Source organism: Fistularia commersonii, chromosome 31 (assembly GCF_037954325.1).
Source record: "Fistularia commersonii isolate RoL2024-O1a breed Wild chromosome 31, RoL_Fcom_v1.0, whole genome shotgun sequence".
Lineage (NCBI taxonomy): Eukaryota > Metazoa > Chordata > Actinopteri > Syngnathiformes > Fistulariidae > Fistularia > Fistularia commersonii.
The window spans coordinates 7788600-7812500 of NC_141314.1; the positions used below are offsets into that span (position 1 = coordinate 7788600).

Here is a 23901-nt window from a genome sequence, read left to right on the forward strand (position 1 = left end):
CAGTGGCTCTCTTTCACACTCTTTCCTTCTTGTTTAAGAGAGCACCATAGTTTCTGTGTTTCCCTTAGTGTTTGTCACAAGTATGTCCATGATCATTGTTTTGATAAGTCTTGCCCCTTTTCCCCTGATTCTCCAAATTACTGTCATGCGTTTCACCTTTTGCTTGATATTCGTGAGCATATAACATCCTGGTTACAAAAATGTTCCTACACTTTGGAACTCCATCAAAACATCCCAATTATTTATCAACATTTTTGTTATAAATTGCTCATTCTATCACAGTAACACAGTGAAAGTCAATAGAACCCATTAAATTTCAGCCACACTAATGAGCAAAAGAGTTAAATTTTAGTCTCATTGCAGATGTATTCAGCGAGCACTTTCAACGGTCATAAAAAGCAACGTCATCTTTCAACTCCAGTGCGCTAGGGGGCGCACTACATGTTTTACGACAGGATAACAGAAAATACACGAAGAAGATTAATGACGTCACCGACATCGCCGTCTGTGATTGGCCAATTGTGTGTTTGACTCACCTCCGCTGGGATTAACTTCGAGTTTTGAAATTCCTACCGCCATTGTGTGTCTCTGCTATATTACATCGGTCCTTTTAATTTCTAACCTACGTACATCACCAGGCAGAGAAATATCAAGTAAAATCAAGCTTTTTTTTTCAAACGATAACCTCATGTTTAGTTACAGATCGTGTCTTATAAGTAGTTAAAGACCAAACGTAACATCTCCAAACTAAGCTAATGCACTGGACGTCAAATTAAAGAGTAGCTTGTCCGTACTGAAAGTTTATTCTAACATTTTTTTGTAAAATCCTTTTTTGTGAACAGCCACCATAATCGGTCTTTTTTTAAATTGGTGTTCTTTTGTTTTTGTCCAATATTTCCACCAGACTTTAACGGTGGTTGACTTCATGACTGCTTGTTTACTGTTTTCACAGAGTCATGAACGATGATACCAACAAGCTATTTGATCGAGTTGCTAAAAAGATAGGATGGATGGAGAACGGCGGGCTTGACGCAGCAGAGAAGAGGGTTTGTTAAAAAATTCTACATCTAGATTTCCAGAAACGATCTTTGAAAACTGTACCCATATGTCCTACATTTCGTTTCATCCCAACAAAATAATATACATTGTCATTGAGGTGCTAAGGGTGGGGTTAATTGTGATTTGTGACTGGATTTAAGTCTGTCATGCGGACCTTTTAAGCTAGTTATTACTCAACATAAAGTGAATTTAGGATATTCAAGATGGTTACCAAAGAAAATACTGGTAACTATTTATTTGTTTCAGACTCCATTAACTTGTAACATTTGTTCTGGAAGTAAAATTCCTAAGAACTTTTAATTCTCTAGTCCACCCACCCACCCATCCATCCATCCAGGATTGGTACAAACATATCTGTGTGTTGCAGCTGTTAAATGCAATCGGAAAGACTCGTCACATGGCCCAAAGTGGCTTTACTCCTGTGGATCCATCAGTCCCCTCTGTCCAGTGTCTACCTGTTGAAAATGAAGGCGATGAAGTGAAAGAGAACCAGATGTTCAGGAGCAACGAGTACAGACACACGGCTGTCATTGACTCCAGTGATGATGACTTCGACCAGTGTGAGTTTTTAAATTGGAACTAGTTTTGAGGAGCAGTTTTTTGATTATACGACAAAAAGAAATTGGACCAACTTAATGCGGTGCATTTTATGTGTTTGTTCCACAGTTCTCGTCGGGCAGGCTACGCCTAAATCCAAACATACCGCACAGAGATCATGCAGTGCTGTAAAGGGAAAAAAGTATGTAACATTAATTGGACAGTTTGTGGGGACATTTTACTGTGCCCCATCCAGATAAGTGAGATAGCAGCTTATCCTATTTTTTCCTCTTTGTTTTAAGTTCAAATATTGTGGTGGTCTCTGATGATGAGGATGGGAGTTTTGAGAAATGTGAGTGTTTGGTAATTTTTGCTTTGCAATAATCAAATTTCATTATTGGTTAGATAAAGAGTAATGCATTTTCCTCTTTCAGGTCACAGTAAAGCTAATGGCTCTTTGTATTTTTAGTTCTGCAACAAATAAAAACGCCTACTACCAAGTCCAAGGAAATGCCTGAGGGTGGGAGCAAAGACAGGTGAGTTTTGTATTTTTAATTTGATTACATTACTGCTCTTGGTAAAGCTTGGTTGTTTTCTTTTTGTAAACAAAATCTCACTGTTTTTTCTATTTGTAAAGCCTCAAAAACTTCATAGTGGAAGATTATTCATCAGATGAGGATTTCATCGTGACAAGTTTGTCTAAAGGTAAGACTGATGTTGTTACGTGCGCGCATCGAGATTCTGACAAGTTTTTTGAGGAGCTTGTAGATTTGTGATGATCGAAATTGTAACCCATGGAGATAGAGAACTATCCAGTGCAATAAATGATAGCCTGTGGTATTTCTAGCCCCTTTTTGAATGTTAAATCAGGAGACATTGTAATTTTCAAAGAAAATTGCCATTTTATTTTCTCTCCAGTTTCTAAAGCAGTGAAGAAGAAGACCAGCAACACCCCTGCTGCCCGGCATCCATTAAAGACGCCACTGTCTCAGTGTAACTCCCCTGTGTTTGTTAGCGACAGTGAGGATGATGATGAAAAAATTGTAATCAAGAGCTCATGGAGAACTCGTCACTCAAAGCCCAAGTCTCTGACGAAGGCAAATAAGAAAAGTACGGCGCTGTGTGATGAAGAGGACAGCTCATCATCACCATTTCTCCTACCATTACCCTCTTGTTTTTCTGGACAATCCAAACAAACCCCACCGTTGCCAGCCTCTCCCAAACGTACGTTGTCAGTTCCTGTTAAGTTTGACGACTCTGGCAGTTCCGAGGAGGAGTTCAGTAGCCTTCTGGAGAGACTTAAAAAGAAGAATGTGTATACGGGAACTCCCAAACCCCCAAAAGACAGCAAAGGTAAAAGTCTAGACAGAATACTAATACTTTCACATGATGATAAAGGATTTAAGTTACTTCTTTTTACTTTGTCAAGAATGCGTTATGGATCCTCCAGCGTCTTTGCCCACCAAGGGGGCACAAACTCCCGTGCCTAAATTGCTCAAGGAAACTCCTCTGCATGTCAAGACGCCAAGGAACCCCACCAATGTGAAGCCAACCGTCAGTCAAACAGAGCCTAGATGTGGACCCATGAGCAGGTACATCTTTGTCATCTCTTCTTTTTCCATTCCCAGGTTGGTAAAAAGCTCCAAATGTTTTGAGAGAGGACGGGATCGTGTGAGCTACTTCTGCATTTCCCTTTGTGTCTCTGTAGGATTGACGTCTAAATGAATTTTTAGCTCCATATTTTTCTGCCCTTCCAGGGTAGCAGTGTGTCGAACCCCAGGCTGCTTCTTAGAGTCTCTCTCGAACTCTGGCTCGAGCTATTGCCGTAATTTTAAACAGATAAAAGAAGACCTCACCAGCAAACTCTACCGAATGTACAACACCACTGTGTTTGACACAAAGGTAATGCACAGTTTCCCTTTTTAATTCCGCTATTTATATCTGCATATTGATCATGAGTGTATAATTATTACGGCTTGCTGTTTTAATAAGCAAATGATGTCCTTGTCTGATATCATATTTCTAGCTTCCCACTGACATGTCAGTGACCTGGAATAAGAAGCTGCGCAAGACAGCGGGCTACTGTATCACCGGGCAGGAACGGGGCGGAGGGCGCCGTTACGCTCGCATTGAGCTATCGGAGAAAGTTTGCGATTCTGCAGGTACATCTTAATTCATTCTGAAGTGAGACCAGGCCGCTGGATTTGTTTGCCAACTGGAAATAATGCAACCATAAAATGAGCCTTCGCAGACATTTTGGATTGAAGTGAATGTTTGTCAGATTAAGTGGTGTCCTTGTTGATGTTCTCTATTAGATGTTCTTTTTAGTGACACTATATGGCTGATGTATGAAACTGCTAAACTATGAATTCCATCTAAAAGTCCTACGTCCAATGTGTCAACAATCCTATTCATGGTTGCTCTCTAGTCTAACTTAACCAGCACTGGATTTTTAATATTGGGACATTTTTAGGAAAAAATAATCCTGATTGTTGTCACAGATGATTCTTTTGATCAACTGCTCTAGACTTGAGTTTAATGCAAAATTGTCAGAATCAATTAAAAAGATAGTTTGAAATTGATATCAGGATCAAGTCAAATTTTGCCTTGGAATTAAAACCATAATTAGATATAGATTAGATATAGATTATATTATTTATCAACATCGACCCCAACATTCTTGACTCGCTACTGTGTCTGTGTGCGCGTGTGTGTGTGTGCGTGTGTGTGTGTGTGTGTATGTATGTATGTATGTAAAATTATATATAATGTTCAGATGTCATGTTTTATGGGCGTTTCAGTTGATTTTTTTTTAATATTTTTATTTATTGATTTATTTATTTTCATAGATGAAATTGCAAAAGTAAACATTTTCACGTTGGCCTGGGTTGATATCAGCCAGCATAATGTTATGATTTATATATTGGTTAGGTGCCTGTTTAAAATAATACATTTGACTTCCTGGTCTTTTGAGAATATAAGTATGTTATGATCGTGTTTGACCGAGTCACTTGGTTACAATAACAACGTCATTCTTTGGCCCACAGATCGTCTCCGGGACACACTGATTCATGAGATGTGTCATGCAGCAACGTGGCTGATCAATGGGGTGAGGGATGGACACGGAAACTTCTGGAAGCTCTACGCTCGAAAGGCCACAATTGTGCATCCAGAGCTGCCAATGGTCACTCGTTGCCACAGCTACGACATCACGTACAAATTCAAGTACCAGTGCGTCCGCTGCCAGAACACGTATGTAATTGTAATCGAAAGTATCGACGTCTTCGTTTTTTACCCGTTTCAAAACTCCGGCAGCGATAAACATCCCTGGACTCTTTTTTTTTTTTTTTTCCGCAGGATCGGCCGTCATTCCAAATCGCTAGACACGCAAAGATTTGCGTGCGCTTTCTGCAAAGGCCAGCTTGTCTTACTCACACCGTCCAAGCCCCGAGCAGCGACACCTTTCGCAAACTTTGTGAAAGAGCACTACGGGAATGTACGGCAGGAGCTGGCGGGACAAAGCCATGGGGAGGTCATGCGAAAACTCAGCGCGGACTTTGCCTCTAAGACCAAACTGAGTCAAAGCTGAGGTCCCGCCTGCAGAAACCTCAGGAAAAAACTTGCAGTTTCTAAAATGCCTCATTGATATGGTCTCCCACTTCGGAGCGTTTCTTAAATTTAATGTGTTTAATGTGAATGTTCTTCCTTCTCAAATCCTAAATGTGTTTGTGTACGTTTACATTATGGTTGCTTTCAAATGTGGCAGCTCATTGAATTATGAGACTAATCATGGTTGGTCTTGAGTTTTGTCTTCTTAGTGATAAATAAATACAACTTGTTTAACTTTTCATAATTTAAATAAATTTGCATTTCTTCCAATATCTGTATGACGACATTTGACAGCACTTTGCATTCAACTGACTCCAAACAGTGTGTATTAATAGTTGAAATCGGCTGTATTGATAAATTCAAAGGAATATTACGTCCTTTGGAGTGCGCACATCAATTGACTATTTAAAAAAAAAAAAATTTAAAACATTTCTCTTAGACCATTCATGTGGTCTTTCTCCTACAGTGAACGATCCCCTCTTACGTCCCTGAAACATAAAATAGATATTTCTTACATGTTCCGTTTGCACTTAAAAGACAGAAAAATGCATAAATGACAAACCATCATATATAATCAGGATCTTTCTGTTCATTATATTCTTTTTATATTTCCTTCTTCCCTGTGGTGATTTGAACATTCAGTCCATCTATAAGTAATCATGTTGCTATTTCTTATGTCTGTAAGCTTAGGAACACCACTCGGGAGATCACATGATTATATTACAGTATTTTTTTTTTCATTGAGCTATTGTTTCCTGCAGTCTACAAATAATCAAATATTTGGATGTCTTTTGTTAACATCTGTATCTAGAGCCACGAGTGGACGAGCATGAACTCGATGAAAAGCACATTCACTGCAACGACCCCTGAAAGGAACAGCTTGAGAGGAAAGAAGGCAGATGCGAACAATCAATGCAGTTAAGCCAGATTTTATCTCTTAAAAAGCACATGGAGTCACAGCTTCCTTAGACAGTTCAATAATGTCGTCAGCTGCGTTTGACAGACATGTTTTTATTTTACTAAGTGTTCGGTCAAGACAGCAGGTTGTTTCAATAACTTCCTGCAGCCACTATCAGTAAACATCCAACATGCCAAGCATGCATTCTTTTCAAATCGATTCTCATCTTAAATCCCCTCCGGTTAATTGCATTTTATGATTTGTTTACCCTCTGAGTGATTCAACTGTTGTTAAGGGCCTTTTTGAAATTTCTCCATGATACATTGAATAGCTGCTGGATTTTAAGTTGACATGCTGCGATGAGGCAGTTATTTCTTTTTAAAAAGTTGCAATTTAAAGAAGCCATGTGTTTTAACAGGCAGAAAACAATGAGTAAAATCACAAAATCCAAGAGTCGTGTAGTTGTCAGATTATGAATGTTTTTCACAAAGAAAAAAAAAAACACTTCAGTATATTTTATTTGTTTCTTTTATGATATGCCGTGTGTATATAACCATTAATTCACCACATCATACAAAACATTGCAGGATACAGAGCAAAACTCACAGACAACGGATGGATACTCAAATATATAGTAAAGCAACATCAGCAGTCATATTTTAAAGCTAGTGGGGAAGGTGTGCAGGTCGGAAAGGTCGGGCTGCTTCCCTGAATATTTCTAGGATGATCACCCCTGGAAGAGGCACAGGCACAAGTCTACAGGTCGCTCTCCCTCCCCCCACCGTCGACGCGTCAACAGCTGTTCAACTGACTGGAAACCCGTACAAGAGCTGAAAAAAGCAACACAAACCAACAATCTCAATGCATAAACATTTAAAATAACACATTGGAATGTACTGTGTTGTCACCATATTCAGGCAGGCACTGAGTAGTTTTATTTTTACAAAATAACATACACATGATCATCAATATCAACTTATTTATGCAAAAGTATGCAGCATACTGAAGAAGGAAACCTTTCTGTGTATCTGAGATTAATCCCTCATCGTTGGCAAGTATATCGCCGCCGGTTGCCCGTCAGGATAGCGCGGGACGGCGGCGCATCATTTGACCCGTTGCATGGCACGACACAATAATAACAAGGTAAAATCCAGAGAACAAAACCTATGAGGGGCTTTACATATCAGACCGCCCGTCGTCCTCGCGTCATTCAGTACAGGCAGGTTTTCTTCATGATTCGCAGGAACTCCTGCTGGTTTACTTCCCCGTCTCCGTCTCTGTCGGCTTCGTTGATCATCTCCTGCAAAAAGAAACAGCTTGACGGGAAGGTTGCTGACATTTAAGCTGTTTGTATTTGACAGCGTTTAAGATCGACCTCTCGGCTCGTAAATATCCGGGACTTTTACTTCCTGTGGGTCTTTTATCGTAAGATTTACGTTCAAGCAGGTGTGTTTTCTCCCGCGGAGGTGAGGAGACTCAGCGGAGTCGTAACAGCACACTTTCAGGGCCACATAATGCCCTATTTTCACACTGACCAAGCGAGCGTTAAATACAACTGCTGCTCAAACTGCAATACTAATAACAGTTTTATCTTTAGATTTCCAGGCCAACTTTGTGATATTTGTAAAGATACACAAATTTCCTGGCATTCTGCAGCAGTGACGTGGGGGGAAGGTTGAAGGTTCATATGGAAGGGAAGTGTAAATGGATGTGAAGTGATCATGAGTGAAATGGTTGACAAAACTACTGAAATGTCTAAAACGATGTACCTTCGGAATATCAGACAAAATCTGGAGGAATTTCAGTCTGCAAAGGGAATTTTATTTCTTACACTGCTGTTGTTATTATTATCATCATCGTCGAGTCATTGCTGTTGTTGTTATTTAGGAAATTCAGATGTTTCATACTCTGGAGCCCATATTATGGCAAAATATTTGGTAATCTTCCTTTATATGTTATTATTTTTATCTTTTTTTACTTTCAGCTTTTCCCTTCAGGGGTCGCCGTAGCAACTCAGCTTCCTCCATCTTACCCCTTTCTCTGTATCCTCTTCTCACACAAACTAACATTATAATGTTATTATTATTATTCTTATCATCATCATTATTGTTGTTCTTCAGGAATTTCAGATATTTTAACCTCTAGAGCTCACATCATGGTAAAATATAGGGAATCTGGACGCGCTTCAGTCAATAAAGGACAAGGATGCACAAAATGATCTGCATTTAAGGTCCTTTGACACACTATGATGTTTGGGGAAATAAAATGGAAAATAAAATGGAAATTATATAATTGAAACTATTTTGGAAAGTCTGAAGAGGGCCTCTTTTCTCTTCACTGACACGTTTTATTTGACATTTCAGCCGTAAGGTGTCCGAGCATCTCCTTAAACTCCTTAAATTTGAATAAACTTTGGCGTGTGAGTATGCTTTCAAGATGTGATAATGGTTCCTTACCTGCAGCTCCTCGTCGGTTAGGTTCTCCCCAAGTTCTTTGGCGACCCTCTTCAGATTCTTGAAGGAGATCCTCCCTGTCTCATCGTCATCAAAGAGCCGGAAAGCTTTCAGGATCTCCTCTTTGGAATCCTTCTCAGCCTAAATGAAAAACGTACAAAATCATGAGAGGCTGTGAATGAAATAGTTGATTGTAAACTGAAGTTTAGGAGAACATGATCCCCTGCAGCTTGTGGTGAAATGGATCTCCTTTGCCGGTCAGACATTGGCTTTTACCATTTTCTGTGTCATGACGCTCAGGAAGTCAGAAAAGGAGATTTTCCCTGTCCCGTTCTTGTCCACCTCTCCGATCATCTTCTTGATCTCCTCTTTCTTGGGCTCAAAGCCCAGAGCTCTCATCGCCACCTGCAACAGGACACACACAGACACACACACACCATTAAGGATGAACACTTTTTCTCACACATGTTGCACCTAAACCAGCATTGATTTACTTTCAGCTCCTTGATATCGATATAACCAGAGCCATCCGTGTCGAAAAGCTCGAAAGCTTCCCTGATCTCCTGCTTTTGCTCCTCGGTCAGCTCCGGCTTGGGGCTCGTCTTCTTGCGCGGAGGCGGCACCGGCCCCTGCAGGGACGGCCTCTTGGCAACGGTCGCCTTAGAAAGAGAGAAAGGGGGGTGGAGAAAAAAAAAGCATCGATCACGGTTCGGAATAAGACCTCGGAAAATGACGCCGGATTATGAAATATTCCCACTCACCATCTGCTGTTAGGTGTTGGACGGGGGGGGGAGTCTTCTGCGGATATGATGTCCAATCTGTGTTTATTTCGGGGCGTTTGAGACTCCCTGACGTGTAACGGTCTCTACTTCACAGTGCGCAAACCTTTGGCAATTATGAATCCCACGTTTATTCAGAACCGTGTATTAATTCCAATAATCAAGCGTAAAATGGGATTTTCTTTAAAAATGGACGCATCTAGCTCATTGCATGCACAGGTTTTTTCGGTCCGGCGGCGGCGATCATGGAGTCTGTGCGCTCGATTTGCTTCACCGGTCCGCCAGGAAGCGCTCGTCCCGTCACAAGTTACGATGGGGCGGCGGAGAAAAAAGTAAGAGGTAAATAAATCGAGCGCACCAGTCGGGCAAATAGCTGATTGGCTGCTGGGAAACACGAGGCGCAAGACACGATCTCATAATAAGAGTCCGGGACTTTTTTACTTTTATCATAATAAAAAAGAACAGAATACATGTATGTTTTCTTTAATTACAATAATAATGTTTTTACTATTTTCGTTGTTTATTATTACCATCGCAATGATTGTTTAACGTTTTTATGAGGATAGCTGTTTATTATTATGATGATTATTAAGATAAGATATACTTTATTCCCATTGGCGAAATGTTTTTGTCATAGCAGCACAACAATGACAATATTAATAAATATGAGTACACGTATAAATAAGAGACAAAAGATAGCACAAGCCATCTACATATAAATAGACAGCAGAGTGAACAACAAGGATAAGAATAGACAACACAATGAAAAAAGACAGGATGTGTGAGAATCGATAATCAAAACGATAACAACAAGGGCAAGAACAGAAACAGTGACAATAACGATTACAAAAATAAACGTGATGCGAGAAGAGTGACGCCAATGAGGATTTAAGAAAAATGAATAGTATTTGGATGAAATGTATTGATTCTAAACTTTGAAACAGTGAGGCCAACTATGACAGTATCCTGATGATTTGTCTGATTGCAAAATGATATACTTTTTGAGCCTGCCTGATATCTATCTATCTATCTATCTATCTATCTATCTATCTATCTATCTATCTATCTATCTATCTATCTATCTATCTATCTAATAAACTTTGAAATACAGTAAAAGTTTCTATTTGTAAAGCGGTGGAATAACTAATTTATTTGCTATCTAACTTTCCCAATTTTGTTGACCGGTGGGTTTCAGAAGCTGCGCGTTATTGCAGAGGTGGGAACTCTTCGGCTCTCCAATTGGTGGACAAGGTGGCGTTCTTTTACGTATCCAGCACCCTATTGGCAGTTTGCGTGCGTCACCTCTGTGCTGGATGTCAGCGCAGCCAATCAGTGGGGAGTTCTTAATCAGCTGATCTGGGATACTTGTGCGCGGTTCAGGTACTTGCCGCTGCAGTCAATGCTGAAACTACTTCGAGTTGCGAGATAACTTTTTTTATGTCAATTCGCATTTTGAATGAAATAGTGTGAATTAAAATAAGACTAAATTAGTCACCGGTTGAATTCAAAGAAACCCACAGGCGTCGGTTGTTTTTTTTTGTTAAATGGCCACGCGTGTTCGACCGGTAAGTTCCACTTGTATATATTTTCCACGATGCTAATTGTCAGTGTGTTCCCTCGGCGTCACTCTCCTTTCCGCTGCTCCCGCAGAGCAGTAAACGCTGCGCCGTCATAGGAGGCTCCGGCTTCCTGGGCAGACACCTGGTGGAGAAGCTGGTGGATCGGGGCTACACCGTGAGTGTGTTTGATATACGGCAGAGCTACGAGCTCCCCGGCGTCGCCTTCCACCAGGGAGATCTCTGCGACCAACAGGTTGGTTACTTTCTGATTTTTTCTATCATCGTGCACTTTCATCCACCAGCCACACCAAGGAGGATCAAGCCCGTGCTTGGATGGGATGGTGGGGACTCGCATAGTAATATTTATTTATCCAATCATACAATCATGCTGTTTATCCTGCACTCTGAACCGTGGGACCTTTGCCACTGGGCGAGGGGTAGGGTTCAACCTGGACCGTTCAATGACAAGGCCACATATAGATACATACAAACCATTCAGTCTCATTTGCACGTTGCATAGAAACAACATCACCCCGGCACTCTCATGTCTTCGAGAGACAGACAACCATTCACCCCCTCATTCATACCTCATATATAGACATGCAACCATCCTCTCTCCCTTTCATACCTGGTATATAGACATGCAGCCAGTCTGTCTCATTCACAAGTCACTTAGAGACAGACAACTATTCACCATCTCGCTCACATATCACAGAGACATACAACCACTCACTCTCACAATCACACATCATCAGAATCCGAGCACTTTATTGACCCCGAGGTGGAAATTGCTTAGAGACATGCAACAATTCATTGTCTCGTTCACACGCCAATAGAAACATGCAAGCATTCACCCTCTCATTGAGACAGCATGGAGACATACAGTCATGGCCAAAAGTTTGGAGAGACACAACCATAGAAACATCTGGCAAACACTTAAAAACCCTGAAGGAACAGACTTTGTGAAAGTGTCATTCTCAAAACCTTTGGCCATGACTGTACAAACATTTGCCCTTTCATTCACGCGTCATATAAAGACATAAAATACCATTAATCACCCTTTCACTCGCATGTCTGAGCAACTTAGGGTCTCCAAATAGGAACAAGAGTTAGGAAATTCCCTTTTTTAAATTATGCTTCAAACCGAATAGCTCTTGTATGTGTCTTAATGTTTCTCCAAGCTCAAGTTGCACGCTTGATTCTTCAGGCCTTACTTCCAGTTTTGAAGGATGTATCCCTGGTCTTCCACTGTGCCTCTCCTGCACCGGCCAGCGATGACCGCGGCCTGTTTGAGAGGGTCAACATCCAGGGCACCAGGACTGTCATTCAGACCTGCATCGAGGCCGGAGTCCAGGTGAGACCGCGGGGAGAGTAAGGCCACCTGAGCTGCAGGGGGGATGTCACTCAAATGTTTCAACTCTTTTTGTCAGAAAATGGTGCTGACAAGTAGTGCCAGTGTGGTGTTTGAAGGCACGGACATCAAGAACGGTAAAGAAGACCTGCCGTACGCCAAGAAGCCTATTGACTATTACACACAGACCAAGATTCAGCAGGAGAAGGTAGGGATGGTATTCCTTTCTCGGCAAAGTCTTATGTTGGGCTATCAGGAAAAGGATTTGAAGGAAAACAAATACTACCAGCAGTTTTGTAGTAGATAAATCAAATCAAACTGGATGAGTGAAAGCCAAAACCTGGAGCCAGAATTTTGTTGTAAAATCTTGACCATGCTGTCGGTCTGTTAGATATGTGACTTTCAAACTACGGTTTAAATGGAAGTGAAACTTTGAATCAGCAAAAAAACATCTCCAATTTGGCAAGCAAGCCCAACGAACCTGATTTTGATTGGAACATAATTCAGTTTGATTAGAAAATAAATCTGCAAAAGTGTGTTGGTAACTAATTTGTAATTTCCTTGGTCCCTGGAAACTATTTCCAGCTCTTTGAGGTATTTTTAGCGATTTATAATTGCATGAACTGATGAGACAAAAAAAAAAAAAAACTTTTTAAAATTAAATTCTGTAACAAGAACAAATCATAAAGAACGAACAAAAACAACAAGATGGTTTAAATAATGTTCAGAGAGGCTGAAATCACTGCTCATTGTTTTGTCATGCAGAGATGAATATTTCATTCACATTTCTTATTTCCAAGCTGGTCCTCGAGGCTTGTGACAAGCAGAAGGGTTTTCTCACGGTTGCCATCCGTCCCCACGGCATCTTCGGACCGCAGGACCCACAGCTGGTTCCCATTTTGGTGGAAACGGCTCGCAGGGGCAAGATGAAATTTATTATTGGGTGAGTCCAGTCCAGTGAGAAGCAGCCTTTCATTGCACGCTTGCACCGAGTGAAACTATGCTTCGAAAGTGAACAGTTTTAATTTAAAAACTAAGAGCATTGATTAGTAAAAGTCGATTTCATGATCTTTTGAATTGCTTTTTCTCATATTTTACAACCATTGTAGTTTAAAAAGTAAAATCTATTCACCATTACTTTCTCATCTTACCGTTTGAATCTCACACTCTTTGCTATTGAGTCTTTTCTCTCTTTTAAATGGATGAAGTCACTTCTTGATTCGAGTCTGTGGAACATAAATTGTCCAGTGATGGAAAAATGTATTTTTCCCGGCTGATGCCGCGTCCTTGAATGACGTGGTCAAATATGTCTTTTCGGTACATTTGTGTTGTTGTGTGAATGGTTTGATTTATTTTCCGCTTGGGAAAGTTTATTATTGTCTTCAATTTAATTGTTTTCTTATAGCCGCCCTCCATAAACATTAATACCTCCAGTTGCCGGTGTTGCACACAAAAAGACAACATTTAGATCTAGTGCTAGTGGCTGCCGCAAATACCTATCAATGACCCCTGGAAGTTCCTCCTTAGCCTAATTTTTCCGATTAATGTAGATATGCAGAACCATCGGGACCTCAGACCTTTGCTACTTGGGGCTTTTCAATTACTTTTTGACTATTGAATTTACTATGTAGGAAGTAGAAAAGATATACTTTACATGGCCACAGAAGGATCAGATAAACATTTTAAATCTAATGAGTTAATATGTGACTGCAGGTTCGCTATCTAAAACAAATACCCTGAACAGTCATAAAACAATCATCAGTGTGGAATTTCCGACCTGATGGAGTAATCAAAGATTATTTTTGAGTTGCCGCAATAACTATCCATATATCTATTTTGTGCTTGAACATAGCGTGGCACTGATCCATTGAAGCACTGCTCTAATATCTCTGGTGTTCGTCTTTTATTTTCCTTCTGCTTTCTTAAGAGATGGCACCAACCTGGTGGACTTCACCTTTGTGGAGAACGTGGTTCACGGACACATCCTGGCTGCCGAGCACCTGAGGCCAGAGTCGCCCGTATGCGGAAAAGTGAGTGATTTAAGATCTAAAAAAGTTGAATCAAATACTGTTCCTGGTCTTTTCATTCACAGCATCCTTGCTTTTGGATTTGTTGATAAACGGGAAAAAATATGTGCGCTGCTTTTTGTGTCTCCTTTAGCCGTACCACATAACAAACGATGAGCCAGTTCGATTTTGGGACTTCATGTCGAAGGTGTTGGTGGGTCTTGGATACCCCGCGCCGCGCTTCCACCTGCCCTACATGCTCGTGTACGGACTGGCCCTGCTGTTCTGGCTGCTTGCTCTTCTCCTGCGCCCTCTCGTTTCCTTCAAACCCACGTTCACACCGATGAGGGTGGCCCTGGCCGGAACGCACCACTACTACAACTGTGACCGAGCCAAGCAGGACATGGGCTACAAACCAGTCGTCAGCCTCGAAGAGGGTATCGCTCGCACCGTGCAAAGTTATCCTCACCTCCGACATGGCGCTTGACTGGAGAGACAGGACAGATAGCAGCTGTTACTATGCTCAAACAAAAAACGGACATATGAGTGTCCTTAGTCAATCCTCTCAATTCGTTTGTTTGCCTTTTTAGGTGTAATGTGCTGTTCACACCAGCAGATAGCAGCACACAGTCTTGGATAAACCATGCAAAAAGTTTGACTTGAGTTTTGTAGAATGTAATTCATTGTCAAATCAGAGTTCATTGAAATTTAAAACAAATGCTGATCACAAACTGTTGAAAAATATAGAATTATGCTTGTTTTATTCATGTTTCACTTACCTGCTGCTCGTGCTTTGGAGAGAAAAAAATCTTGCATCAAAAAGAACATTCAAAAGGCCAAAATGAAGCTAAAACAAATCCTCTTGATGTTTATTATTGATGTTCATTGATGTTTTCTTCTAGACGGAGACATCCGGCAATGATTTCCAATTCTGTAATTGCATCTATTTTCAAATATTCAAATATTTTGGAATTTAGAAAATTTTGAAGTGTTCATCTGTTCACAAAGTAAAAGGATGTAGCGCACAGCTTTTCTCACTCGTTCAAGTACTTCTTATTTATTTGCATATCTGAACTCCACTTTTAAAAGAAGACCTCCTGGCCCTTCAAAATTATCGTCATTTTAGAAAAATGTTTTTTTTTTTTTTATTCAACAAGTTGGAATAACGGGTGGCATTTCCACATGAAAATGCTTTCAATTCAAACATGATTTCACGATATTCTGAAAAAATTCAATTTTGCTAATCTGAGCCCCCCAAACCTCCTCCAGTGGAATCCATGTTTCAACAATAACTAATTTAATTGTTTAAATGCATATTCTATCATCCCACCATGAAGAAAAGGGTCTTCTGCTTGATTCAGTTGGGGAAAGGAATGGCTGATTTTTTTTTTATTTTTTTTTTTCTAAACTCCAATACAAACCATCCACTGTGCATCCTCTGTTGGGATCCCTGTCAGCCAAACAATTGCTGAAATTGCCTGAGAAGATAATCTCCCGAGAAATATTACCTAACAATCACTTCTTTCCAGTTCTTTTACAAATGCTGCAGTGTAAGATATGAAACATTTCAGTCTCGCCACAGCTTCCATTGTACTGCAGATATTTGTCTGTTGCCACCACGGTGTGGTAACTTATTTTTTGCAGCCAGTCGTGGGAATCTCCAAAATGACATACTTTGGGAGATGTTTTTCACACGCTCTGCACACTCTTTATAGGCCTTCGTGTGGTGGCGTGGCATGATTGTCATGCCGCTTTAGATATTAAACATTCCTTCAGAATGGCATGTTTATCTAGCTGCAAGAATATTTCATGACTCATATGTTTAAGGGATGGGCAGTGACCCCTGCACTTATTTCCACATTCCACATTGTATTATTCCCTATTTTATGATGATTTGCTGACATTTGTAAACCGTTTAGAAGTGGGACCACTATCAGAATAAGTTATTTTCTTATACATGTCCCTGAGATTGTGATCCACCGTCGGGGTTCGCCTGGTTGTCATTCCATGTCTTGGTGTGGCGACATCAAGGTGGGTGTTAAGTTCAGATACTTTGCATTCCCTGTTTAATACTGCAACAGCAGCACCTTAATGATTCACTACTACATTCACAGGCGCCGGGCAAGGCTGTCCAACTGGTTTTGTATTCAGAGGAAACAGGAAGAGGAATCCAGGTAGATAATGCATTTAAAAGCTTTACTTCAGGCAGTGCGCTCACCACAGAGAAACTTTGGTTCACACACTTGTTGATGTTCCTCCTTGCACTTTCTTCCCCTCTCATGTTGCGAAATGTCCTCTCACCCCTTTTTTTTTTGTAAATAAACGCCCAACAGATGATTCTTCTTCCTGCAGAAATGGTGGTACGTTCATTTCCATATTGTGTTATAACAGAACGCGTGCTCCTGCATATTACAAAGGGAAATTGATGGATAAATATTTGAGAGCAGACTTGTCATTTTTCATGCCTGTCTCTCCAGAATGTGGCTCCACAAATCACTTCCTCCACGTTTTGTTCATCGTTGGTTTCCATTTATCCAGCCGCATTCTGTGCTAAAGGTCACACACATCCACATCGCACAGTCAGTTGCCCTTCTTCATTTTTTCATTTCAACTTTCCAATTAAAAAGCATTTTATATTTTAACGAGGTCTCAGTAAATCTCCCATCGAGTGCATATTGCACCTGATCTTATTTTAATGATGTGTCTTCCCTGAGCAGCATTCCCACGGGAGATGTTGCTACGAGCCGCCTCATTTATTTGTGCCCTGCTCACACCGTCGTCTCCTCTCCTTCCACTTGTCCTCACCATTGGTAATCGATCGCCTGTGCACTTGATCGATCCCCCTGTGAAGGTAGCAAGCCTTACCACACACACACAGGTACAGGTACACGCACACACACACACTTGCTGATAGACACACATTCTGCTCCACCCAGCCCTCGTCCCCTCCTTGACTGGCTGGGCTTGTTAGTTCTCACACGCCCGTACCTGTTCACTAGCTCAGAGGCCGAAACACCTGTCAAACACTAATTCTCCCCTCCACACTCAGCGGGACACGCTGTCACACACCGCTGGCTGAGAAGGTGTACTTTTCTCTGCAGGAGGTTCATCTGGATATACAGCGAGGACAGGTCGGTGCTCCTGCAAGGCAGGTGTTATTACAAACATTATTTGGATTGCTTCTTTTTTTTTTTTTATTATTATTGTTGCCTGGGTCATCCGCAGTTATGAGAAAGGAAAGCTCAATCAGTCACCCTGCGTAAACTATTTTTTGTTGATCCAGTGTTTGCCCTGTCATTTTTTTTCTGGGTCATGATCATTTGTCTCCTGAGTTGCCTGTCCTACTCCCTCTAATGCTTTTAGTCTTGAATAATTAATGACCTGTAGTCGACTGTCTTAAACCTAAGGTAAATATACTTTTCAAACAGTGTATTTGCTCTCAGTAATATGTGGGTCTGTACTGATGTGAGATATTGTGAGGCATTAAAATTGCTTTCGCTGGTTACTTTTAAACTATTTGTCTTTATTCCACTAACTTTCAGTCAAAAAAAAGGGGACTAGGCATTATTTCATCCTCCTTCCCCATTGAAGTCAGTTTAGTTTCGAATTTACAACAGGAAGAATTTACCGCTCTGTCTCGATAACGTGAATCATTCCGTGCGGGGTATGTTTTGCATCCAAACAGAAAGGGAGAGGTGTTTCTGTGTCCGTTCACATTTATGCAATAGTATTTTTTTGGAAAGTGGTCAGACAGGATGATCCACATGTTTTCAGGATGAATCTGAGGAATTTTTTTTTTTTTTTTTTTTTTTGCAGCACATATGTTCCTTATTGGGAGGGTAAGGGAGTGTGGAAAGGTCCGTTTTGACAGTGATGGATTTACCATAAATACTGATCCACTGTTGAGTTTGTGTAATTTCTATATGACCTCTTATTGATGTGAATGTGGTGTTCTCTCTCAGCGGGCCCGATAAGAGATAAAGAGGAGAGAGGAAAGTGTAGAGCAGCCATGTCCAAAGGTAAGCAGAAGTAATCTTAATGTGACACGACACGCTTCTGCCAATGAAACAGAGGCTACGAGCGACAGCGATTCTGACAAACTTTGTCTCTCATCATTCTGAATTTTATTACCGAGTGAATGCGAGGGACTGATCTGGCCCTGAAGGGACCTGAATGTGGACGGTGCAGCCTGCAGGCCCCGGGCTGCACCGTGACAGGCATGTCTTTTCATTTCAGAGGTAGACAAAGCCACGGTGTTTCTCACCACCAAAGTCAGAACCAAACTGAAGGATGACGGCAGCTGGCTGCAGCAACGCAGCGAACCGGAGAAGTCTCAGGAAGAGAAGCCGTGGTGAGATCCCCCTCGCCGTACGTCTTATTAATTTCAATAATCCAATCCGGCGGTTTCAAATGTGATTTGTTGGATGAAATAATGATGAGAAAACAAATAAAAATGCTAAAAAAGAATGAATACCTCCTCCAACACGGATTAAATCCTCACAGTGATCTCTTCAAATGATATTAGCATGTAGTAGCTATTAGTTTTTGAATATATTTCTCATGCCCTCATATGAAGGAGGAGGTAAAATTGAATTTCATTTCATTTTAGTACAAAGTTTGTGTTTATCCATGCAGGCTGGCAGAGGTAAGAGCAAGGCGCTTGAATGGCGCCCCGGTGGAAACTGGATCAACGTCTTCACCCACCGCACCCGACCCGCTACCCCCCAAGTCGGACCCTGAGAAGTAAAGAGCATATTGTCAAATAATTCTCCATCGGGCCTTTTTGTGCAAGATCATACTGATTTTCATTCTCTGATTTCCAAAGCAGAGCCCCGACATCAGGATATCTGATCAGGTAAGTGCAAAATCAGATCAAATAAAAAAAAAAAAAAAGGGCAATCTTCCACTCACAGCTGCAGAAGCTGAAAGTGATTGAAAAGCAGGGCAAAGATGCTAAAATATATATTCAGTCCAAACCTTTTGTTATTTTTCTTTTAGGGGTGTTTTCACCAAACTAGACCAGCCTGCTCCATCCCCACCACCACCACCCGTAACAACTGCAACAACACAATACAAAAAACCTTCAGAAGCCTACAAGAGAATGTAGGTGCACAAATCAGACTCGTGGCGCGTCGCCGGCAGACGAGCGACGAACTCTTTTTCACGCGTGCACGTTTTGCTTTTCCCTCAGAGCTCCGCACACCGTGAGGCCCTCCTTGGAGAGCCAGGAGGCCGGTCTCAGCAACGAGGAGCAGGAGAAACGGTGAGACGTGCCTCGGAGAGAAGAGCAGCTTTCAATTTAATCTCACTCGCCGAAAAGAGAGATTGCAGCAATGTAATGATTCATTTTCGCAGGAAGGACGCCGCCAGCAAAGTTCTGCATAAATCTGCGGGCAGGCAGCGTTCTTACGTGTTCTCTGCTGCAAAGAAATACGAGTATGTGTGTGTTTGAAAGAACTGAACGCCAAAGGAATGTTTTTTCCTATATGTGTAAAGACATACACACACACCGACACACACGGATGCATAAACTGTACATATGTTTGTGGGTGTCAGTAATTAATCACTTGCAGATGTGCACGATGATGCGTGGTCTAAATTTACGGAGGTGTTTGTGTATTAAAAACCTCACAGGTCCAAAGATGAAGCACCTGAACCTTCGCACGTCAACAACACTACATCATTTGTGGCTAAAAGGTAAATGGTCGTTTTAGAGCCTCGGATGCATTTGATATATCGTGAGCCGAGGTGTGTGATATGTGATCAAATGCCTGCCTGTGCAGAATGAACCCAAACTTATACATGTGCATGCGTGTGTGTGTGTGTGTGTGTGTGTGTGTGTGTGTGTGTGTGTGTGTGTGTGTGTGTGTGTGTGTGTGTGTGTGTGTGTGCAACACATAGGGTGGAGATCACGGAGGATGATGAGAATGCTGTGACTCCTGTCAGCACTCCTCCTCCCTCCCCCGTCCTCCCCGTCACGTCTCCTTCTGCCCCACCTGAGCCCCAACCCCGAAGAATGTAAGTGTGGCGCCGCTGATTCCCCGAATTCAACGCCACCCCTGTTTTTTATTTTTTTGCTTGTTTTTGTCACATCCGTGTGTTTTCCAGAACAAACAGCAGCATTAAGACAACTTCAGAAGATGACGCCGTGGCTGCAGAGATAGAGCCCGTGGAAGAAGACACTCCCTTAGAGTCTGTCACGGCAAAAGACCCGTTTAAAAACATGACCCCAGGTTGCACTAAGGTTGCTATGATCCTGCCCGAACTCCCCGTGTGTGTCCAACAAGTGTGTGCCGACCCGGAGCTGGATGATTCGGACTCTCACAACGATGCTCATCCTGAATCCCCACCTCCAGCCACATCACGTTTATCTGTAACCGAGGAAACAGTGAATATAGAGCAAAACCATGGACTAAAACCAGAACCGGATCCAGAACCAGAGCCATCTGCTAATCCGAGGTCAGTCTACAAATCAGAATATATGAGGCTGAATATTTATTTGTTTGTACATTAAGCCCACATAGTTTTGAAGTAACGCTGTTTAAATTGAAAGTGTTCTCTGAATATTCCTTGAATCGCTCTGTATCAAAGGTGACAAAGGTGGGTTTAGATATTCCAAGTCACTGTCGGATCTTTGCTTTCGACTCCCCAGACGCTCACAGTCAAACTCGGCAAGTCTCGAGCAGGTCACAGGGGTGAAACCGTGTTTAGACTCCTCAATAAGTTCCCACCCTTAACAAAAATCATATATTTTTTTAACATTTAATTGAATTACAATATATGTTTGTGTGTATATTTTATTTTCCAAATTCACTGTCACAACAGACATGTTAAACAGACGCATTAACAATATGACCAAAAAACAACCAAAGAAAATCCAAAGTGGTATTGTAATCTTGTAAATTACCTTAATTTGCTGTTTATTTTATTTTATTTGACTTTATTTTCATTTTATTCATTCCAAGTCCCGTTTAATTTTGGTTTATATTTTCCGTAGATACTGAATAACCCACCAGTTTCCATCAGTTTTGGACTAAAGGATAGAAAGCTAGTGGAGGTGCATAGACACACATATAGAAGATTGCACATAAGAGTGATAAAATACTTACAATTGTGTTATAGGGTTAAAAAGAGAGGCTAAAAAGGTACATTTGTACCTTATTTGATTTTATTTCCTGCTTTTTGTGCTCGTTCTTTTCATCCGTGTGATGGACCACTGACCCAGAGCGCCATGTTTTGGTTCTCATTCTGTCTTCACAGCTCCGGCATTGACACGCTCACCGCCTTGTCTGACACACTCATTTCTTTTGACACAGGTGAAAAAAGGTACTGGCAGACAAACAGCAGGGTGATGAGTTAGAGGGGGAGGAATGAATAAATCAAAACAAATATCCTGCTGATTCTTAGGAAAACATTGTTAACTGTGGCTCTTGATTCAATTTGACATCTTACAGAAGATTTATAATAGACATTGCGTTGTACATTATCATTATCGAAACAAAAGCTGAGGGAATGTTATATGCCGTGTTAACTCCTCCCTGCAGCTCCACTGACAGAATCTATTCTGAGCAATGGCGAAGCTGCTCCCGCAGCTCTGGAGGCCCCGAAACTTTATTAACACGGATTTGTCACCCGGCTCTGGTTGAAAGCATGAAAATCAACACGGAAATAAGAAAATCAAAGTGCAGTGCAAACATGTTACAGCCTCCGGCCTCAATATGCTATCTGATAAGAGTTTTTATTTCCTCTTCAGCTCCGAGTGTGCCGAGCCAGTGCCGGCTGTGGAGGAGGGAGGCCCGGTGGACAGCAACACCGAGGATGGGTATTTATCCAACAGCCTCCACGTTTACGTCACTGCGATCTAGTTTACCAGAAAATTGCCTTTTCAAAGAACTCCCAAAGAAACCTGAATCTCATCATGAAACCTAATTTTCCTAAAAAAAACATAGCACTCAAAACAATAAATAAACTTCCAGATTTTTCCATTCTTATGTATTTTTCCGTCTGACTGTCAACAGGACTGAGCGCAATGGATTCCCACCAATAACCGATGATCTCCTGGCTTTCACTGACGGGTTTGTAAATCTCCATCCTCACCGATGCGACTGTTTTTCAGCCAATAACCCGCCTGCGCTTTATTTTCCGCCACATGGTGGCGCTGTTGGGCTTCCCGTATTCCCGCTCCGCTTTGCCTCGGCTGCCGTGCTCCCCCTCTGAAAATCTAAATTCTCCTTTTCCTCTCGTCTTTCCACCTCCACAGTCCAGAAAAATCAGCCGAGCCCGTTCCCCCGAGCCCGGGTCGCTGGAGCCTCGATCTGCTCAGCGGGCCGGACAGGTAGAGCTCTAAATACCCTGTTATGCAAAGAGTTATCCATTGCATCTGTGGGAAAAAATCGATACCTCCCTTGTCAGTGACAAGCTGAAGCATTACCTTACCTCACCCTTGCTGGGCTGCTCTTGCAGGGCCCTTAGCGGAAAAGCTGCTGCGTATCTGACTCGTATGCTTAATATCTTAGCATTTCGGACCCGGCAAAGACAAGCGGCGACTTGGATTACTTGGCTGATGATGCCGTTGTCGTCAACGGGGGCCTTGAACTCCACCGTTAATTCTTCCAGATGTAGACGGATACAGTATATTCTCTGTCTAGCTTCTCGTTGTAAAATGTTGCTCCATAAATCAAGGTTCCTATTATGTCTGTCTTCAACACCTTCACGTTCGGTACAAACAGAGCCCTGAAGTAATACTTGGCTTTCTGAGAGGGAAGGCTGTGTTTTATCACGCTGAATCACAGAGTTGAAAAATAATGCTCTACGCTGATGAAGTGCTGCGACTTTGCTTTTGTGTCTGCCAGTCCCAGCACCCAGCGTGAGGATGAGGAGGAGGCGAATGAGACGGCCGGGGAAACACAAAGGTAGACCGAGATGACGGACTGTTCTTAAACAATTATCCATGATGCAGAGGGGCTCCTGTGTAGAATTGCATGTATTTTTGACACGACTCGTATCTCTCTGCCTGCCAGCCCGACGGAGACCGTCACCGTTACCACCAAAACTGTGATAGTTAATGACAGCAGGTATGGGAAAACACACATTTCCACATGCTTTTCGAACAGGTTTAAGAGTACGTTGTGTTCCTCTTCTCCTTTTCCTCTCGGCTTGTTCCCTCAGCAAATCAACCTTCTCCATCTAACCCTGATCTCTGGATCCTCCTCTCTCACACCAACTAACTTCATATCCTCTCTCACTACGTCCATAAATCTTCTCCTTGGTCGTCCTCTAGACCTCCAATTCCAGCATCCGTCTACCAATATATTGATTATCCCTCGTCTGTGCATGACCCAACCACCTCAGTCCGGCTTCTCTGATCTTCTCTCCGAAACATCTAACATGCGCCGTCCCTCTGTTGGACTGATCCGATGGATCTGACGGACTCTGATCTGTCCCCGTCACTCCGAATTCGTCTAATAGCTACGGATGAACCACGTCGGCATTAAGCTTTTCTTATTTTCTATTCTTATCATGCCATTCATGCGATCCATTCATCGCCGCTTCACTATCCTGCCACTCTGGTGGGGGGGGGTGGGGGGTGGCGGACGCTGCAGATCCCAGGAGATCACATGAGACAAGCGCGGTCACTGTGTCTCGGTGCT

The 23901-nt window shown here is 42.0% G+C and overlaps 4 protein-coding genes across 10 annotated transcripts in view; 3 read left to right on the forward strand and 1 right to left on the reverse strand.

The window, feature by feature from the left end:
- The first annotated feature begins 639 nt into the window (after positions 1-639).
- gcna (germ cell nuclear acidic peptidase) lies at positions 640-5193 on the forward strand. The gene is made up of 13 exons (XM_086178922.1): positions 640-653; positions 953-1046; positions 1427-1619; positions 1726-1798; positions 1899-1948; positions 2066-2132; positions 2234-2301; positions 2515-2949; positions 3026-3188; positions 3354-3498; positions 3623-3758; positions 4644-4848; positions 4954-5193. The coding sequence occupies exons 2-13, from the start codon at positions 957-959 to the stop codon at positions 5183-5185; spliced, it is 1857 nt and encodes a 618-aa protein (XP_086035048.1). The 5' UTR covers positions 640-653; positions 953-956; the 3' UTR covers positions 5186-5193.
- A 1411-nt stretch (positions 5194-6604) lies between these two features.
- On the reverse strand, positions 6605-9619 carry cetn2 (centrin, EF-hand protein, 2). Of its 3 annotated transcripts, none has more exons than XM_086178854.1 (6): positions 9318-9600; positions 9051-9215; positions 8833-8961; positions 8560-8697; positions 7284-7403; positions 6605-6933 (listed from the first exon to the last, which is right to left on the reverse strand). In XM_086178854.1, the coding sequence occupies exons 1-5, from the start codon at positions 9318-9320 to the stop codon at positions 7314-7316; spliced, it is 525 nt and encodes a 174-aa protein (XP_086034980.1). In that variant the 5' UTR covers positions 9321-9600; the 3' UTR covers positions 6605-6933; positions 7284-7313. The 3 variants fall into 3 exon arrangements, with proteins under 3 accessions (XP_086034980.1, XP_086034979.1, XP_086034978.1); XM_086178853.1 differs by having other exon boundaries at positions 7268-7403; XM_086178852.1 differs by having other exon boundaries at positions 6605-7403; positions 9318-9619.
- A 1096-nt stretch (positions 9620-10715) lies between these two features.
- Positions 10716-15297, forward strand: nsdhl (NAD(P) dependent 3-beta-hydroxysteroid dehydrogenase NSDHL). Its single transcript, XM_086178844.1, has 7 exons — positions 10716-10900; positions 10986-11147; positions 12102-12248; positions 12325-12453; positions 13046-13188; positions 14173-14275; positions 14406-15297. The coding sequence occupies exons 1-7, from the start codon at positions 10880-10882 to the stop codon at positions 14736-14738; spliced, it is 1038 nt and encodes a 345-aa protein (XP_086034970.1). The 5' UTR covers positions 10716-10879; the 3' UTR covers positions 14739-15297.
- A 1944-nt stretch (positions 15298-17241) lies between these two features.
- Positions 17242-23901, forward strand: part of znf185 (zinc finger protein 185 with LIM domain) — a 16029-nt gene continuing 9369 nt past the window's right edge. The window contains exons 1-17 of one of the 5 annotated variants that reach the window (XM_086178951.1): positions 17242-17382; positions 18214-18270; positions 18488-18602; positions 18887-18994; positions 19077-19106; positions 19250-19354; positions 19443-19514; positions 19607-19687; positions 19886-19948; positions 20153-20269; positions 20360-20710; positions 21512-21577; positions 22005-22073; positions 22270-22326; positions 22512-22586; positions 23104-23163; positions 23272-23325. In XM_086178951.1, the coding sequence (XP_086035077.1) occupies positions 18261-18270; positions 18488-18602; positions 18887-18994; positions 19077-19106; positions 19250-19354; positions 19443-19514; positions 19607-19687; positions 19886-19948; positions 20153-20269; positions 20360-20710; positions 21512-21577; positions 22005-22073; positions 22270-22326; positions 22512-22586; positions 23104-23163; positions 23272-23325 (1433 nt within the window). In that variant the 5' untranslated portion in view covers positions 17242-17382; positions 18214-18260. Of the gene's footprint in view, positions 17383-18034; positions 18271-18487; positions 18603-18886; positions 18995-19076; positions 19107-19249; positions 19355-19442; positions 19515-19606; positions 19688-19885; positions 19949-20152; positions 20270-20359; positions 20711-21511; positions 21578-22004; positions 22074-22269; positions 22327-22511; positions 22587-23103; positions 23164-23271; positions 23326-23901 lie in introns of those variants that run through there. The other 4 variants (XM_086178952.1, XM_086178949.1, XM_086178950.1 and 1 more) reach the window with 4 other exon arrangements.